The 18,860-nt window shown below is 34.0% G+C and overlaps 1 protein-coding gene across 1 annotated transcript in view; it reads left to right on the forward strand.

Annotated features, from left to right (window-relative positions):
• Window positions 1-18,860, forward strand: part of Lrp1b (LDL receptor related protein 1B) — a 1,533,520-nt gene that overhangs the window by 818,909 nt on the left and 695,751 nt on the right. The window contains exon 17 of the mRNA XM_028754677.1: window positions 22-138. Within this exon, the coding sequence (XP_028610510.1) occupies window positions 22-138 (117 nt within the window). The remainder of the gene's footprint in view (window positions 1-21; window positions 139-18,860) is intronic.

Below are 18,860 nucleotides of genomic sequence, written 5' to 3' on the forward strand. Positions count from 1 at the left end.
CATATAAATTGATCTTTGCAGCCAGAACCTGCCAGGCTGACCAATTTTCCTGTGGAAATGGGCGCTGCATCCCCACAGCATGGCTGTGTGACCGAGAAGACGACTGTGGTGACCAGACAGATGAAGCGGCATCCTGTGGTAAGTTGTGAATGAGTTGTGCTTAGGAACCATGTCAGATACAGTGTGCTGGCACTGCATTTCCCTTATCAACTCTTTCTACATGAATGAGAGTCAAGAAAGGAAATACTTTACTTTCATTGTAGCTCTTTGAACATGCCTTTCAATGACTGCTTCAGAACAGATCTCATTCATGAAAGAGTTACAATATCCCTAGCTGAAGTAAATGGATCCAGAGAGAGCAGACTGTGAGGAGGTAGCTGTTAGACTAAATAGATACTCTTTTGTTCACAACAAGTCTTAGAGCCATAAATGACTAAAATTACAAAACAAATAGTGTGTTGATTGACATTTGGAGCAACCTACAGGGTATGTTATGTATTAGCACGTATATGTCACATTCTGAGAGCAATAAATAATCTAGACTGAGAAGAAGCAGTAAGTAGCAATTGTGAATTTCTGTAGAACCATAGGCTTCCACAGAAATTTTTGTTGATGGTATCCTTCTCAGTCACATTTCATTGGATTTCACAATTTCAAAAAAAGGGATTTATTCACAAAGTTGCAAATGTAAATCCTCTCCTTTTGTACATTTGTATTTGTGTAAATTACCATTTGTTGAGTGTGTATTAAAATATAATAAGAAAATTAAACCCACTTTCTAAGAAATATTTCAGTTCAGGGAAAGCGATTTTAAAAGTTACTATTAGAAAATATTGTCCTTAAGGAGAGAGAGAGAGAGAGAGAGAGAGAGAGAGAGAGAGAGAGAGAGAGAGAGAGAGCACAAATGAGAGATATAGAATACACTTATTAGAAATAACAAAAAAAACAGGACTAGTCCGGTGGCATAGAACTAAAATGCTTGTTCACTCTGTACAAAACACTGGCAATAACCCCCACTATCAAACATAGTCTAACAAAATAACACAGCATATGTGTGGGGATACATGTGTATATATGTTAAATGTATTTTGTTTTAATACACTATCTATTTTAATGTAACACCAGGTTTCAGTATCAATGAAAGCAGTAAAATAAAATTTTAATTCGGCAATTTAAACATCTGTTTTAGAAGATTCATTTCCTGTTTGCTTAAAATGTCTTTGTTAGACATTTTAGTGAGATGAAGTCATTGTGTTTCTGGGCACATTATGAGCTCTTGGTCTGTGCATATGGAGAAAGTATAGTACACATTGATGTAAGAAATAAAGAACAATGTGGTAGGAGTTTGCTGTATAAAAGTAAGTGCATAAACATAGAGAAAAAACATGGTCTATGTGGACTGGCTGAAGCCTAGCCAGTAAGGCCGCGTAGTATGATCTTCTTTATCCTACAGTATAACCGTGTGGTTCAAATGTTGGTAGTGTCAGCTGCTAGATGGCTATGATATATATCTATATCTATATCTATATCTATATCTATATCTATATCTATATCTATATCTATATCTGTATCTATCTATCTATCTATCTATCTATCTATCTATCTATTTATCTATCTATCTACCTATCTATCTATATATATATATCCAAATATAAATATATGGAAAGTAAAATCTGAGATCTTTACAGAGACCCTCATAACTTTTTTTTTCTGATCTGGGTATACCCATGCAATAGACAAACAGTGATTCATGATTAAGACAGTAAACTTGCTACAAAATTATGAGTCTCATGGTTATTTCCTTCATTTAAATATTATCAAAAATATAAATAAATTCACAACAATATTTTAATAATGGCATGTAACTCACAAGTGGCTCAGATCATTTAAAAATAAAAAAAAATCTTCCAGGAATTTTCTTCTGTTTTCATGTTTCAAATCCTGTTTAATGTGTTTTCCATGGCTTAAGTGCCTAGACAGACTGAATATGCTTTACACCTGTTATCCAAAATGAATCCTTTCCTTCATTAAGAAAAGTCAATTCTTACAAGTGGACACAAGATATATCAACATACCCGTGGATGAAAAACACACTGTGACAATTTAGAGGATGAATAATTTGTTTTAAAATATTGAGAACAAAGTATATTGTAAGTGACATGCCTGCGTGTTTATCCCACCCCATTTTTTTTACAAGATATTATGCGTTCAACAATTTTGTATTTTAGAAATGTCCATTTGCATGTTAATTCTTCACTCCTCCAAAAATATCCTTCTAGCTTTTTCTTATGCTATTTTAATTAAAATATAACTGATTTGCTTTCTTCCTCCCATCAGCCCAAGTCAATTTTTCCATATCACTGCTTAATCTCAAAGTAATAATATATTCTTTCCGGATTATTATCACTACATATACACATGAATGTCTATTTATTTCCAAATATATAAATACACTTTGCTGAGTCTGGTTTTGCTGTTTGTGTGTATGTGGTTTCAGGACTATACAATTTGTACTAGACAGTTACAGAATATATTCCTGGACTATCTAACTATTTCTCTCTCCACAGTTAAAAGTTATAAGTAAATCTTTGCAAAGAGAGTGTTACCCTAGAAGATTTTTCCCCTTCCATAATAACATGTCTATTTATATTGCCATTGCTTTATTTATGGAGCTTCCTGTTTATTTATTTATTTAAGCTTCTAGGAAATATTGTTTCAGGGCAGACTTCCTAAAATTCTATCTCTTATAATTGTTTTATCTGCTTTTCACTCATATTCTCTGAGCAATATATATAGGAGCTGCTATATAAATGTATCTAATTTGGTTGGGATCCCAACAATTGATCTATTGATATCTGCATTGTATCCAGTTGTGGTTTTCTGTGATACTCTCCATTTGTTATAAAGAGAAACTTCGTTCACTGGGGTTGGAAGCTACACTTACCTGTGTGTGTATAAGCACACAATTTAAAATATAATTAAGAGTTATGCTAGTCTAACAAAGAAATGATTGTAGACTCTCCCCTAAGGTCCATGACCTAATTAGAGCCAGGTACGTGACTAGGGTTCTAGTATGAGTCTTCTTTTCTCTCATTGTTCTTAGGCCTAAAGTCCAGTTAGACAGTATTTGGTTACCAGCAACATGTGTCACATCTATCCATATTTTCCCATGCTAGTCACTGTTCTGTTTCAAAGTTGTTTCAGCTGGGTAGGACTATGAATGGATTCCCTCCCTTGGCAGCTTATATATCAATTTCTGGTACCATAAAATCTAGACTGCAGTAACAATATTTTCTGTTTATATCTGTCTCAAACCATCTGAGTCTTGTGTACTGTGTGTGTGTGTGTGTGTGTGTGTATGTCTTTCAGAAATAAACACTTTGTATTCAGCATCTGACAGGCAGCTAAATTCATATATGAATATATAATAATATATGTATATATGCATATGTATGTATATATGTATGCACATATATGTATGTATATATACATGTATTCATATGTCATGTGTGTCATATGTGTGCATGCAAATATACAATTTGTATGATTTTATGTGAATATGAAATAGCAAGATTCCTTGTGGTTTTATTTGTTTTGTGGTTTTATTTATTTAATATTTTGGTATTATTTCTACCTCCTCCTTTCTACTCCTGTCTTGACCTTTCTACCCTCTACCTTGTTGACTATCTATACCCTTCCCCAAAAGGAAACAGCAAATACATAAAGCAAGAAATATGTTTGGTTTTTGCTTGTTATCGTTTGAAATTTTCATATATTCTTGTCATGTGTTTTGACCATATCCACCATTTATCCTTTCTCCAATCCTTCCGCTTTCTCTTTACTTTATCTACTCTTCTCTCTCATCTCTATGTGCTATTTAAAAAAAAATACTTTGAATCCACTTAATGTGTCAAAATGTGCATGGGTGTAAAGTCATCTATTAGAGCCTGAGGAGCCATTCAGGCTGTGTCCCTGAAAATAGCAACTATTCCTGATTTTACAGCAAGAACTCTATATAAGAAGCTGAGCAAGAAGCTCTGAGAGGAATAATCTCACTTTATAGGAGAAAATATATTTTTCTGATATAACGTATCCTTTCACTGAAGTCGAAGTGACAAAGACTAATTCTTAACAAGAAAAAAGAGCAACATTCCACTGATGCTACTTAACCCTTCAATGTAGACTATGTGGCTCATGCTTCCAGGTGTCATCATACTAGATTTCCTTACATTTAGACTTTGAATAGAGCAAATTCCCATATGTGTGGTCTTTTACAGAAGACTCTACATTCAGGTTTTTTACACTTCAGCTCCAAGATACACCCATTATATGTTTAAAGAAGTATTTTACACAGAAAGTAATATTAAATTCAGATTTAATATGTAAGGTCATATAAGTGGATTTTCATCTGATAGAAATTAGGAGCTACTGACAAATGAGAGTCACATTCCTTATCAGCAGAAATTGGAGAAGAGAAGCAGAGGTACAAGGAAGGGCAAAAATCCAAGAGGACTGAATAAAGAGGAAAAGACTTAGGAGGAAAGATGGAGGGAAAGCAAGGAGAATCACTAAGAATAAATTATAATAATGGAATATGAAATGGTATCATTAAACTATCTTAGGTTAATCAAAGATTGATTTAAAGAATAGGAAACAAACAAGCAAATAAGACCTTAGAAACCTGGGGAAGCCAGAATAATTACTCGATTTGAATGTTCTGAACATTTAAACATGAAGACGAAGCTAAAAGTACTAGTGTGCAGACAAAATTCTGTAAATCTTTGTTCTCAGTCTAGGTAGGAAAACAAAATATCAAATGTTCTTTGATGTATTTGAACCTGTCACTCATTCAACCAAGTGCCGACAAAGCTGCCTGGATGTGCTCTGTTGCTGCAGCTCAATTCAAAGTCATAAACTTACTTAAAACATCATAAAATATTTCTGTGAATATTTTTTATTTTATTGAGCAGTTCAACTGTGAAGTTAATATATGGCATTATCATGTCATATGTACAAAGATTGGTGACAACTGGAAATTAAAAAAATATTAAGCATACTTTTAAGGTTTTAACCAAATAGTAAAAAAAAAAAATGTGAGTTATTTCATAGTCTATCAATTGTATATATCTGTGGAAAACCAGTGTAATAATTTAAATTATATCACCATAGTATTCATTCAACTCACTTCTCATACACCTGAATTTGTTATCATGTTGCATGAGTAACAAAAATGTCATGAGTATATTTCTCAAAATATTACGAGATGTTAAAACATTCTGTTCATGATATTTTCATGATACATCCTTATTCAAAAATTATATCTATAAAACACTAAGGTGATTCAGAATGAAGATGATGATGATGATTATGATGATGATGATTAATAATAAAGTCATTTTACAGGAGGCCAAAACAAATGCTACACATCTCCATCGATTCATTGGCTGGAAGCTAGAATTCATGGTTGGTTCTGTGTAACTTCTACTAGAGAAAGCATTTTAATGACTTTTACCTAATGTGATTGTCAGAGATTTACATAAACTTCACCACTCCATGTGATTCTCAACTGCAGAGTTCTTGAGAACAGTGAAGAATGACCCTCTCTTATGTGCACAACTTTGAGAACTAAGGTGCTGGACAACTGAAATGCCACCAGAGCCACCAGCGTTTCAAGACAGTGTTTTCTGGATTTTTGTATCACAAATTCAAGAATGAAATTTTTGGGCCCCGGAAGACAAGAATGAGTTTGGGATGAGAGATTAAGCCACAGAAAAGAGATCTCCTGTGTAGCACAGATAGATGGAGCCAACTGGAAGCCAGGATGCTACTGGTATATATGTCTAATATAGCCACAGCTTATATGACACAGAGAGGAGCATGCTGGTTAGTTCACTTGGCCAGACTGAGTACCATTTTCACATATAGTGTCCAGGCAGGGGCTGAAAGAAACAGAAACAAATGACAAATGATGAGGAAGATGAAGCAGAGAGGCAGAGAGCAGAATCCTTTGGAATTCCTGGCTGGTGGTCAGAACAGAACCAACCATGGGCTCTAGCTTCCAGCCAAGGAGGCAGTAGAGTTGTGTAGCATCTGTTTCTGCCATAAACTTGCTCTTTCTAGCTCATGTTCTCATTATACAGATTCATATTTTCACCAATTTTAAAATTATGACAAAAATATTGGTAATTTTTTTACATTTTAAAAATTTATCTTCTTACCTTCTATTCATTGTAAAATTATTAATATATGAATATTTTCTAAATGCTCTGTTTCTTTTGACAGCTAGTATCAATAAGAACATAAATTTGTGCCTGTTAGAAGTCTTATTTTTCTTTCTGTGTTTAGAATTTTTAATTTTCTTTTTGATCCTTAATTTGATAATGCAATAAGTATCATTATTAAAACTAAATTGGACTGAAAGAAATTGAAAGACTTTCTTTACCTTTGTGTTTTGGAGATGTACTTCGAACCATACCATAGGCTACCCCTTTCTTTTGTGGTCTTTATTCTATGAGTTTCTCTTTAAATATTCTTAGGATTTTTTTTTGCTTTAAAATGGTAGGTAGCCTTTTGCTATATGTATTTTTGTATCCTCACTAGTATATGACATTATTTTTAATTTTTGGTTATAGCCACCTCATTGACTATTCATGTCTGTTCGGTAGCAGGTGAGAGGCTGAGACTAGATAGTGAAAAGCAATTATGAAAAACAGCTATTGATACTTTGGTCTAATTCTGTCTTTCCTATTGTCCTGCATAAGGTTCAGCATCATGCACAGTATTTGGTACAGTGAACACCCCAGACTATTTCATACCTACCCTCCCCAAAAGATTCCTATCTGGTGGATTTGGGAAAAATTCAAATATCTGTTTTAGGGGAAAGGCAATTCATGTGATGATTACCTTGAAGAAATAGATTGAAGTCTGTGATTTCCGCATGCCCTACAAATTCAATTTGTTAAAGTAAAGCCTGTATATCTACACAAAGAATCAGCACAAATATGATGGTTTATCTCTACGGAGATTAATGCTCATTCATAGTTGGATGATTGTGGTCGACCAGCAGGTTTTTGTCAGCACTCTCATACTGAAATTGCCTTTCAATCTCCAGGGGCTACAGGGTCAACTGTCTGAATCTTATGTCCAATGACTTTAATATGTAGTCAGGTTTGTGGAAACTTTTCCTAGAGCTATTATTGACCCCCCCTCCATCAGGTGCTTCTTATACAAACAAGAAGTGCAGGTCAGAAATGACCTAGCCACAGATGTCCTTGAAATTCCTGTAAGAATAAAACATCAGTGGCTGGAGAATGTCACAGAGGTTAAAGGCATAGGTCTGTGAAGGACCTGGTTTATTACTCCTGTCAGCTTTCTATCCTTCATGCAAGGAAGTCAGGGCAAGAGTGCCAGCAGAACCTAGATGCATGAGCTGAGGAAGAAAGAAATCTTGGAGAAGTGCTGTTTACTGTCTCCTTCTGGCTTGCTCAGTCTGCTTTCTAAAACAACCCAGGACCACTGCCCAAGTGGGACTTGTCCTTCCCACATTATCTATTTACCATAGAAAGCCAGATAACTGCATTATCTCAATGCAGTTTCCTTTTCCTAGATTTTATATTGTGTCAAATTCACAACAAGAACAACAACACAACATCAACAACAAACAAAATAGAACATGCACATCTAGAATATTTTCAAATTTTTCGTTTTTTCAATGTTTAATTCATTATTATTCAATGTACATGAAAATTGTTCAGAATTTGAGCATACCTGAGAGCATTAATATTAAGGCATGGATCCACAAGAGTAGCCAGGATATGCCTTATACTAATTGCCTGGCAAGGCTTCAAGAGCAGGTTTGAAGGTTAAAGTGCATATTTTCTGCCCTAAGAGGTTTGGAGCAAGACCTAAAGGCACCCTCAGTGAGTAGAAAACTCACATCTATGTGATGTGGTCAGTTGTAAACTGAAAGAGAGTAATCATTCTGCCTTAACCATTTCACTATAAAAATGGCAACCATTCTTAGCTTTCAGGTACATTTTCATGTTGCTACTTCTAGTTTTTTAAAGCAAATTATAAAAATATAAAATAATTTATAAAAATTTGTTTAACTATTTTTTATTTAGGTTTTCAAACTTATGTATTCCTCTTGATTTTTCCCTTACTAGAAGCTAAGCGTAATCCAAACATTTTAAAGTTTTCAAATAAACTACCAGCATACTGTACATATTTATAGAAAATAACATTACATAGACATGCTAATGACAGAACTGGTTATATCTGGGTATTCCAAAAAGCAGTGATAAAACTATTAGTAAAATAAGACAGAGTGTATGGAACATTGAATATTTCACTTATGACTTTTCAGTTCACATAAAAATATTCTTTATGTTATTTAATTGTGATGAGAAGTCTGTAATTATTATTTCCGGGGTATCTATTTTCATTTCCTCCTGTACTGGAAAATAATAGTTTTATGAAATTCCTTCATGGATATAAGAAATATATGTATCTTTATTTGCTATATTATGATTTTCTCCAGATGGATAGGCAGATAGATGAATAAATACATGAATAGATGAATACTCATCTGGTTTATTAATTTCACTCAACATTTTTATATATTCTTATTTGCATCTTGCTATCTGAAGAGTAACTTTAGAAAATCTATTTTTTTCTGAAATGTGTTTACTTTTCTATATAAAGAACAATAATCAAAATAATCTGAGCTGAGGAGATGACTTAGCGGGTAGGATCACATTCTGCCTAAGCATGCAACCTGAGATTTTATCCCAGTACTGTTGGCCACACAAACCTGTAATCCCAGAGGTATAGAGGGTGGAAAATGGAAAATCACTTAGACTTGCTGGCCACTTGCTCAGCTTCAGGCTCAGTGAGAAATCCTATCTCAAATGGATAAGGCGTACCATGCAAATATTGTCTGGCCTTCAGACATGCAAACACAGGAACACAAACACAATGAGCATGTGATCCTCCAACACACACAAAATCTTATTCTCTAAGTCACTTTAAAATGACCTCTTCAAGTCCTTGCTAGGCTCCAGTATTTGTGCTTAGAGAAGTTGTATATTCCTTGTCCCTGTGCTTGAGAGGAAGATATGGAGAGCTGTAAATTCGAAGTCAGCATGGTCTACATAGTAACTTCTAAATCATCATGGTCTCAAAAGAGACTCTCTATCAAGAAATATAACAAACAAATAAATGAATCAGTATGTTGTGTGCCTCAGTCTGCCCAATAGTGACTAATGCCCTAAATTCAATCCCTTTTTCAGCGTTGCTCCAAAATATATTTACTTAAAAAACTTTCAGAAGGATTGAGTTGATGGCTGTGTATGGATGCTGCAGTGCTAATACGTGTCTATCATTTTATATGGACATTGTCACAGATTGGGTACAATGTAGGTTTGAAGCTCTCACTGATGCTGTCTTTCTATTGTAATGAAACCTTACAAATAAGGATAAGCACTGTGTTCTGTAAATGTACACTAGCTGTCATGAGCCAGACATTATGCTTGATGTCATGATAACTGCTGTGATGTGGATGGACACCTGAAAATGTCACAAGTCCACTATTTTATTATAAGATTTTACTATTTTTAATTGTGTGTTTGTGTGTGTGTGTGTGTGTGTGTGTGTATCTGTGTGATAGGTGTAAATGCAGGCTCCAAGGAGCCCAGAACCATTGGATGACTATGCAGCTAGAGTTGTAGGCAGCTGTGAGCCACCTGACATGATTCTAGGACCCAAACTCAGGTCCTTCATAAGAGTAACCTGTGCTCTTAACCACCGAACCATCTTGCTAGCTCCCATAGAAACATATTTTTTTTTAAGTGGGCCAGACTATGTCATTCTAATGCATACTCTTGACCATAAATATGCAGCCACGTTCGAACAGTGTAATGATCCATAATAGTTTGTTTGTTGGAAATTTTCACATTATTTTTATATGTGAAGAGAAATGTCTATGACTAAAATGTATAGGAGGGATATCTAAAAATCCATATACAAAGCTGAAGGTGAAGGTGAAGGTGAAATAGCAAGATTATTAACCTGACATCTGTGGTTCTCAGGATTAAATCCTCAACACACATCATATCAAACAAAACCAGAATATATTTTAGAGACATAACTGTGTCTGGCTCCAGTATGGTTACTTTAGAGAAAGTGGGTATTTCTTTGAAGCTAAGAATGATCTCTTGGATATGTAGCTCAGTTCAGCTTCTAAGTGCTTCACTTTAACTATGTCATCATTTCCTCCAAACATGGTAATTTGTTCCTAGTCTGGCCTTGAACTTGAAACATTTCTATGTTAGTCTTCTAAGTACATGATAATGCAATAATGCCTTGTGTGTTTGATTTCTCTATGTATGAAAAAAAGGGAAATGCCTGAAGAGTGTAAGACCAGAATTGTGGTCTGACCTCTCCTATAAATCGTGGAATATAAATACAGGACTCCTTTCCCACACCATTTGCTCTGAAATTCTCTATGTGCTAAGTTCCTTTGCTCTAAAAGGTCTCAACTTTCAAAGTAGCAACAATGAAACTGGTAACAAAGTATTCTAGGTAATAGATTCCTTCTACTACACACAGCTTCAATTAATTACTGATGCGCTAGGATTAGTGTGATTAAAGAATATGATGTAATTTTGTACAGCATATTAAATAAAAATGTTATTTAATTTCAAAAGGATACTGTCTCATAATAAAATATTTTCACTCCTGTTCCCTTGGAAAATGTGATATTAAGCATAACACACACAAACACACACACACACACACACACTCAACATAGAAGAAAATTTCAAGAAATCTAGCCTTATAGAATAGGACAAGTTTAATTTGCATGAGGTAATTCATCCATGTGTATTTTTTACTGTAATATGAATAAATATGAGCTAATAAACATTTATCTACCACATTTTATTCAATTTTTAAATCTTTACTAAAGCTAATTCCTTTAATCTTCTCTTGGGATGACTAATATGACTATATTGGTTACTAGCTTTAGGGTTGAATTAGACATGGACTTGTTTTAATACCAACCATTTTTTCTGCCAGGAGGAACTGCCACTTTTAGACATGATCTCATTCTGTAGATTTGAAAATTTTAACTTCACTAAAATATAATTAATAGTAATAATAACAATAATAAATAATAATATTGATAGCAGTTGTAATAGTATCATTAAGAACAGCAGACAAGAGGCCCTGTGATTTCAGTTTCCATGTCAAAGTTTTTATTGCACCAGTGCTCATTCATGTGCAGAGATTGCCATCAACAGAGCTAAGCTCTGCTTACAATCATCAGATTGGTTCCTGGAGTCTTCACTATTGTCACACCAAGTCTTGGGTCTCAGTGGAAAACCATTGAAACAGATGGCTATAAGCTAATGTAAACAGGCAGCTTTTGTGGAAATTTACAAGCCTGAGTAGTCATAGACCTTGTAAATAGGTAGACTTGGCAGACAATACCAACTTAGATAAGGACAAGCGAGTCATAGGCAGAGTCATAGTGACTTGTCCCCTGAACATTCACCCAGCCGATACCTGGTTCTGAAGATATCTGTATTGCCCCTGAACACCCACACTCCATTGTCATTCCCTTCCCCACATCCTGCCTTTCTGTGTTTATAACCCCTTTGTGAATGAATTACGATTTGAGAAAAAATAAATTATAAAAAAAAAAGAAAACATCACCAAGAAAAAAAAAGTGGATTATCAGGGCACAAGAATAGTGCTTTGTAATGGATTTGCATTGTGTGTCTACTTGTTATGCTTCTAGGCTTTCTAATAAAAATGTATGCTTTAGTGTTAAAAAAAAAAAGAAAATGTATACAGTTTTGTATATTGTTCTTCTATTCCAGCCATCTACTAAGGACTACAAATTCATAAATTTACTTCCCTCAAAACCCCTCCTACATAATTGTCCAAGCATCTCGGGAATTTGTTTTCCCTAGAATTGGACAAACATGGTTATTAACACATCTAAGTATCTTCCATGCTTCTGTTCTCCTGATATGCTTCCTTCTTGCATTTAGTTTCAGGGCATTACTGAGTTTTTCTGCGACATTTGGCTGGCCCCTTTATTTGTGTCCAACTTTCCATTTGGTTTGAGAAAGGGAGCTTACTACTTTCTAAAAGCTCACTGCCCTTTACTGGTGGAAGTAGATTTATTTCTTTTGATTTAATATTGGGAATTCTTTGCAAGTTAAATCTTATTGAGGCATTGGTTCTTTGCAATTCCTGCCCTTCTGCTGTGTATTATCTGTGAGCTGATTATTGTTCTCCCTGAATCTTATGACTCAGATATATTTAGAAATTATTTTAATATGAATTTTTCATATTTTCTGCTACCATGTCTTTGTAATATTTTGTTCTATTTCCTTGGTTATATTTTACATTTCTTTTCACCCTTTAGTATGTAGATATGATAATCTCTTTAGATTTTTTAGTTTAAACATTAGTTTTTAAGTTTATCCTTCATAAATTCATTTCATATATACAATGAAATATCATATCCAACCCCCTATTTTCTCTTCCCAATTCTTCATGTATCTTTATGCATGAGTCCCTCCCTCTTGTGGTACATCTGCTTGAAATATTATTTTCCAATATGAAAGAAATGGGTGTGAATACTGAAGATAAATGGTTTATTCATGAATGCAGGCAAAAAGTGAATTAACTAAAACTAAGGATATATGAAAATGCCTACGGAAACAACAGAGAGCTAATTTTAAAATATAATGCAATATTTCAGTGTACTGGTATGTAATTTACCTCATTCTTTTAACTTGTAATTTCAGGAATTGTTTTTTTTTTTTATTTTCAGATGTCCTAATTGTAACTTTTCATGTTTGCCTTTAGTTTTAGTGTATCTATTTATTTTAGTCTTAATCATTTAAATATATTAAATTTACTGTAGTGTACCTTTGCTATCTATCTGTAATCTTTACAGATATAGTTAATGTTTTAAATATCTGAAGATCATGTCAGGCTAATTCTATTTTTGGTGAAATCTGCTGAAATTTACTTACAAGATTTTTGTTACCTTTTCTATTCTTTTATAAAAGTTTTTTTCATAATTTTGAACTTTGAGAGCATGTAATGTTCATATATTATTTCTATGCCTCTGTAGTATTCCTATGTGACTGTGTCTAGGAATATGTACCATGATCACTTTTATATGTTTTATTAAAACCTTTAGATTAACTTTTAACTTATTTTTTCACATGGACATTTTCCCAAGTTGTAAAGTACAGTTTGTGAAATAAAGGAGACTGTTATCGATTTTTAAGAGAGACCAAAAGTTTTTCACTCAGTCTAGCATTCTGAGACCATATATATATAGTTTCTTTATTTACATTTCAAATGTTATCCCCTTTCCCTGTTCTCCTCCCCAAAATCCCCTATCCCATTCCCTGTTCCCTGCTTCTATGAGGGTGTTCCCCCACCCACCCTTCCACTCCCACTTCCCTGTCCTTCAATTCCCCTACGCTTGGGCATCAAGCCTTCACAGGACCAAGGACCTCTTCTCCCATTGATGCCTGACAAGACCATCTAGTAATAGATTTGAGTTGACAATTAATCATAAGGTTATTTGACGTGACCTTTATCATCCTGGGATCATGCTGTGAGCCGCATCTTAAGTGGAACTACAGTACTGTATCTTACTCTATATTGACATTAATATTCCAACTTCTCCATTTATAGGCAAAATATACATTTACAACCAACAAGCAAATGCATAGTTCAGTCATTAGTTTTTTGAATACTGTTTCCATTAATCTTCCATTTTTTATACTTTTGCCAACACACTAAAGTATTTACTATTTATCTCTTTTGTGGTTGTTCTATTGCTAGAACAGATAATATTTTTCATGAAATTTTGCTAAAGTTGTCCTTTACATATTTGCATGCAGTTTCTTTTCCTTCTAGGGCTCTGCCATCTAAACACCAAATTTCCAAAACTTCACCCAAATCTATTCTAGGACATTTGTGAAAAGAGCCCTTTTAGAATTCTTTCTGCTTCTCCAAACTTTTGTGCACTATCAATTAAGGGCTTTTGAAGATCTGAGTTTTGTATGATCTAGAACATTCCAATACTTCACCTCTACCATTGATCTACTCTAACATGAATACGTGAATCACATTACCCTTATGTTACTTTTTTCTAGAAGAAAGTTAAGATCACCTAAAGTGGTTTTTGATGTTTCTGTTTTGAAAGAATTAGATTATTCTTGCCTTTTGATAAGCACATTCTGACAAATGTACTATGACTTGAAAATACTGTAACCCAGAAGCACATATAATATGATTGGCCTACAGATCAACCACAGTAGAGAGTAGAGCATCTGGAATGCACTCAGGACTCCTGTCAGCCTAGAGCTGAACAAAATCATCTGAAGTAACTTTCTAATGAACAGCTGCATATCTGATATGACTTCTTAAATACTTTGAATCTAAAAAGCCCTCTGGCAGCCTAAGGGCAGTGTCTGTTGCTGCTTCCCCTTCTGACTATCACTGCCCAGCAATGTTTGGACTGAATGAAAATGCTTCTGAACCCTGCATAACACTGAAAAATCTCTGTTAAGAATATCATTGGCATAACCAATGTGCTAGCACTTATTGAATAGTTTTGAAGTCATGTGTTTAATAATGTTCCAAATATTTTTCCAACTTGATTTCCTACAACCGACAAATGAGTATGAGCCCTTTGTTTGATGTGCCTAGGGTATTCATACTTTCATTCATTCATTCATTCATTCATTCATTCATTTTTTTCAATTTCTATAATGTATTTCTATAACATAGAGGTCTAAGTGCAATAAAATTCTAAATAAATATCAGAAATAAGTAGCCTTCTGCAATATGTTTAATTTACTGTACACACTAATAATCTAGGTTCCGATATTTAAACAACTATACTAGGTGTTGCATTAATTACTCATAAGGCCAGGATCTCTATCCAGGGTTATATCTCCCCAAAGCTTATAATCTTTATACAAAAGATTACATCTATGCCCTGTCTAATGTACCTTTACCAAAAAAAAGGGAAAGAAAATAAGTAAAAAAGAGAGAGAGAGAGAGAGAGAGAGAGAAAGAGAGAGAGAGAGAGAGAGAAATGTAGAAAAGTAGTAAGAAGCATAGGATCTGTACTATACTTACACTTATAATATCTTAATATCATTGAATCTTTTAAAATCTGACCCATAGAGCAAATATGGAGACAAAGTGAGGGACAGAAACTGAAGGAGGGGCCATTTGAAGACCTTTCCACCTGAGTATCCATCCCATGTGCAGTCACCAAAGGTAGATGCTGATGTCGAAGTCAGGAAGTGCATGCTGATAAGAGCCTGATATGGATGTCTCCTCAGAGGCCTTCAAGAGTCTGACATACTCAGAGGCAGATGCTCACAACTAGCCATTGAACTGATCATGGGGTTCTCAATGGAGGAGTTAGAGTGAGGACTGAAGGAGCTGAAAGGGTTTGTGACACCATGAGGAGAGCAATAATACCAACCAACCACAGCTCCCAGGGTCTAAACCACCAGCCTGGGAGCACTTAGGGAGGGATCCAGAGCTTCAGCTGAATACATAAGAGTGGAAGGCCCTGCTGGGCATAGGTAGAAGATGAGATCCTTGACCTCATGAAGCCTGGACGCCTCAGGGGTTGGGAATTTTGAGGGTGGGGAAATGGGAGTAGGAGTGTAGGTAGGGGTTACATCCACAGAGAAGGAGGAGGGGTAAGGGGATAGGGGGTTCCTGGGTGGGTGGGGGATGGTGTAAGGGGACAACATATGAAATGTAAATAAAATATCCAATAAAAAAAAAGAAGAAAAAAACATGAAAAAAAAAAACAAAAAACAAAAACAAAAACAAAAAAAACCTCATTACCTTTACCAGGATATAAAGGAACAATGAAAACAATCTTTTAAATCTAAAAAAAAAAAAATCTGACCCATAGATTACACTAAATAAAAGTGGTATATTACACTTACTCAAATATGCATACATGTATACAACTTTAAAATACATCGACTATTTTGTGCCTACTAGAAAGCTGACATTTGCATGCACAATAATGATTCTGATTTTCCTTAAATCATTTATTCAATATACATTAAACAGTACCAAGTAGCAAAATTTGTATAAATAAAAGATAGTCTATGTCTATGAAGTAAAAATTCTCCCATTAACAGAATTCCTCTACATCACTAAACCATTTTTATAAACATAATAAATACACAATTAACCACAGTGACCTAATGAGAAAGACTACTGAGATAACAAGAATAATGTCAAAGTGAAATAAAAGCCATAAAAACAAGCAATCTGTTCTTTAAGAGTACACATCTTTGGGAGACACAGCTAGTAGCAATATCTGAACAGGCTCTCTCTGTAGATGCAGTCCAACATGAATAACTTTTAAAAGCATCATTTCATTTTCTGTAGCAACAGTGAATTTTATACATTACAGCAGGTACAAATCATATTTCAAATGTAAACCAGAATGAAGGATTCATCGTTTGATCTTTCCCAAATTTTCTTCTGCTGTAGTATTAAATGTTCTTGGTAATGATCATGGCAGTATATGAAAAACTAAAGTGTTCTGATGTCAGACATAGTAGTTCTTAATTTCCTCTGCCTCTTGCTGCACTTTTGAAGTGTCTTTAGTTGAGTAGTATAATTTATTTCTCATTAGGGTTTAGAAATGACAATTTCAGGCCTTCAGTTGCTATTTATTAAGGCACCAATAAAGGCAGAATGATTGTAGTCTCCTTAAGGCATCCTTTCTAAACCTGCGTTCTTATGATATTATTACCTTATCATCTAATTTCATATGAATATCTGTATACTCCCACACATTTGGATAGAAATGTCAGCTTCATTATATAGGCTATTGGCTACATGACTTTGAGACTTTAGTGAAAATTACTTAGCTAGAGTCTTCAAAAGGGAAAGAAGGAAGGCAATATTTAGGTAAGAGGCAGGAAAAAAAAATGTACCTAAAAGTGGTGTACTTGGAAACAATTCTCCAAAGTGGTACATGCTAGGCAGATAGAGACACAAGGAAAGAGAAACTATAGCAAGTTACATAATGCCATTCATGTAACATTCTTATAAAGTTTAAAGAAATAATATAATAGACAAATCGAGCAAACTATCAATAACATTAAAAAAATAACAGCCCATTGATCCATCTTAAATGTTTTATGTAGTTGATGTAATCACCATGGTAAAATACAGTTTTCTTTTCTCCACTGAAATTGTAACTCTATAAAATGTGATTTGCTTTGGTTTGTTACTTTTGTCTTTGGTAGAATTAATCAGTAAATATTTCTAAATGTACTATACTTTGTATTGAAAGATTCAAAGACAAAGTATATTTATATGAAGTCAAGAAAGCCATGATTACATAGTGATTTCTCAGAAATAAAAATTCATTACAGTATTTTAATAGAACACAATACAAACTGAACTAAAATATTTAGATACTCATTTTAAATGTTAAACTAGCACTAATATGAAAGAGGAAAAATATTAACTTCAAGAGGCTTTAGCTATCATTCATGTTTTAGGGTAAGGTGTGTACTGTAAATAGACAAAACCATTGCTGCCTACATTGGGCACTTGTAGTAGCATAACAAGAAACTCATGGTATGTATCTTTTAACCCAGTGGCAAGTGAGAGTCCTATATTTCATGTATTCCTCCTAAAATGCACTGTGTTCTTGATACTACTATAAAACATAAGTTAAAATAATTTTTACATTTAATTCGGTAGTTATTCCACTTATCTGATACTAGTCACTACTTTCTGCAAAGAAAAAGTAATCTCAGTATTTTGTTAGGTATAAGAATTAGATTTTAATATTTAATAGTCTTCAGGATGCTCTATGAACTCAGAAAGGCAGATTTATTATACTTAGTTATTTTGCAAACATAAAAATGCATGGCAGTATTTTAACAGAACACAAAAGTGAGCTAGAATATTTAGATCCTCATTTCAAATGTTAAATTTAAATTAATATGAGAGTGGAAGAAGGAAACAGTGCAGTCACCACATGGAAGCTGGACAGAAGAATCATGGGTGTGAGGCCATTTGGGGAGACTATGGATGAAAATTGAATATGATGTAGAAGATTACTAATGATACATGTCAGAAACAGGAATGGCCATACGGATTGAAGAAGAGAATGCCAGTGTTGAGAGGCATTGGTGATCATGGACCCATGGGACTATTCTGAGCCATCAATTCCTTAAGGCCAAAATGATTGGGCTTTATCTGTGTTTCTCACCTTTTAAAGTTGATAAACATTGTAGGTTTTGTTTGTTTGTTTGTTTGTTTTTCTTCAAAGTAACTAGTGCTCCAAATTCCAAATTCAAAGCTATAAATAAGTTGAGGAAGCAGCTAATAGATATGTAACTATTAGATAAATTAAAAAATAACAACAACATTTAGATCATCCTAACTGTATGTAGTATGCCCAAAGAGATTTTATTTTAGATGTCTCATAAGAAGTCCACAGAATGCATCTGATAACATTTGTAGTTCTTTTTCTGTAAAATATTCTAAGATTCTAAGTAAGCTGTCCCAAAGAGTAAAATATTGATTATGATTCTATGTTTTCTTGAGAGAAGGACTAATTCTGAGAAATCCACAAATCTTTAGGCTAATCATATTCACTATCTATAAATAAAGATAATAGTATTTTTCCTGCAAAACTCCCAGTTCAAAATTTTGCTAAAATGTTCAGCAAATTATTTTTCTCTGATTATTATTAAGGTTTTCATTGATTTTCATAATTATCAGTTCTTATTATGTTTGCACTGGCTTCTGGA

The sequence above is a fragment of the Grammomys surdaster genome, unplaced genomic scaffold (assembly GCF_004785775.1).
Source record: "Grammomys surdaster isolate TR1022 unplaced genomic scaffold, NIH_TR_1.0 126035, whole genome shotgun sequence".
In the NCBI taxonomy this organism is placed as follows: Eukaryota; Metazoa; Chordata; class Mammalia; order Rodentia; family Muridae; genus Grammomys; species Grammomys surdaster.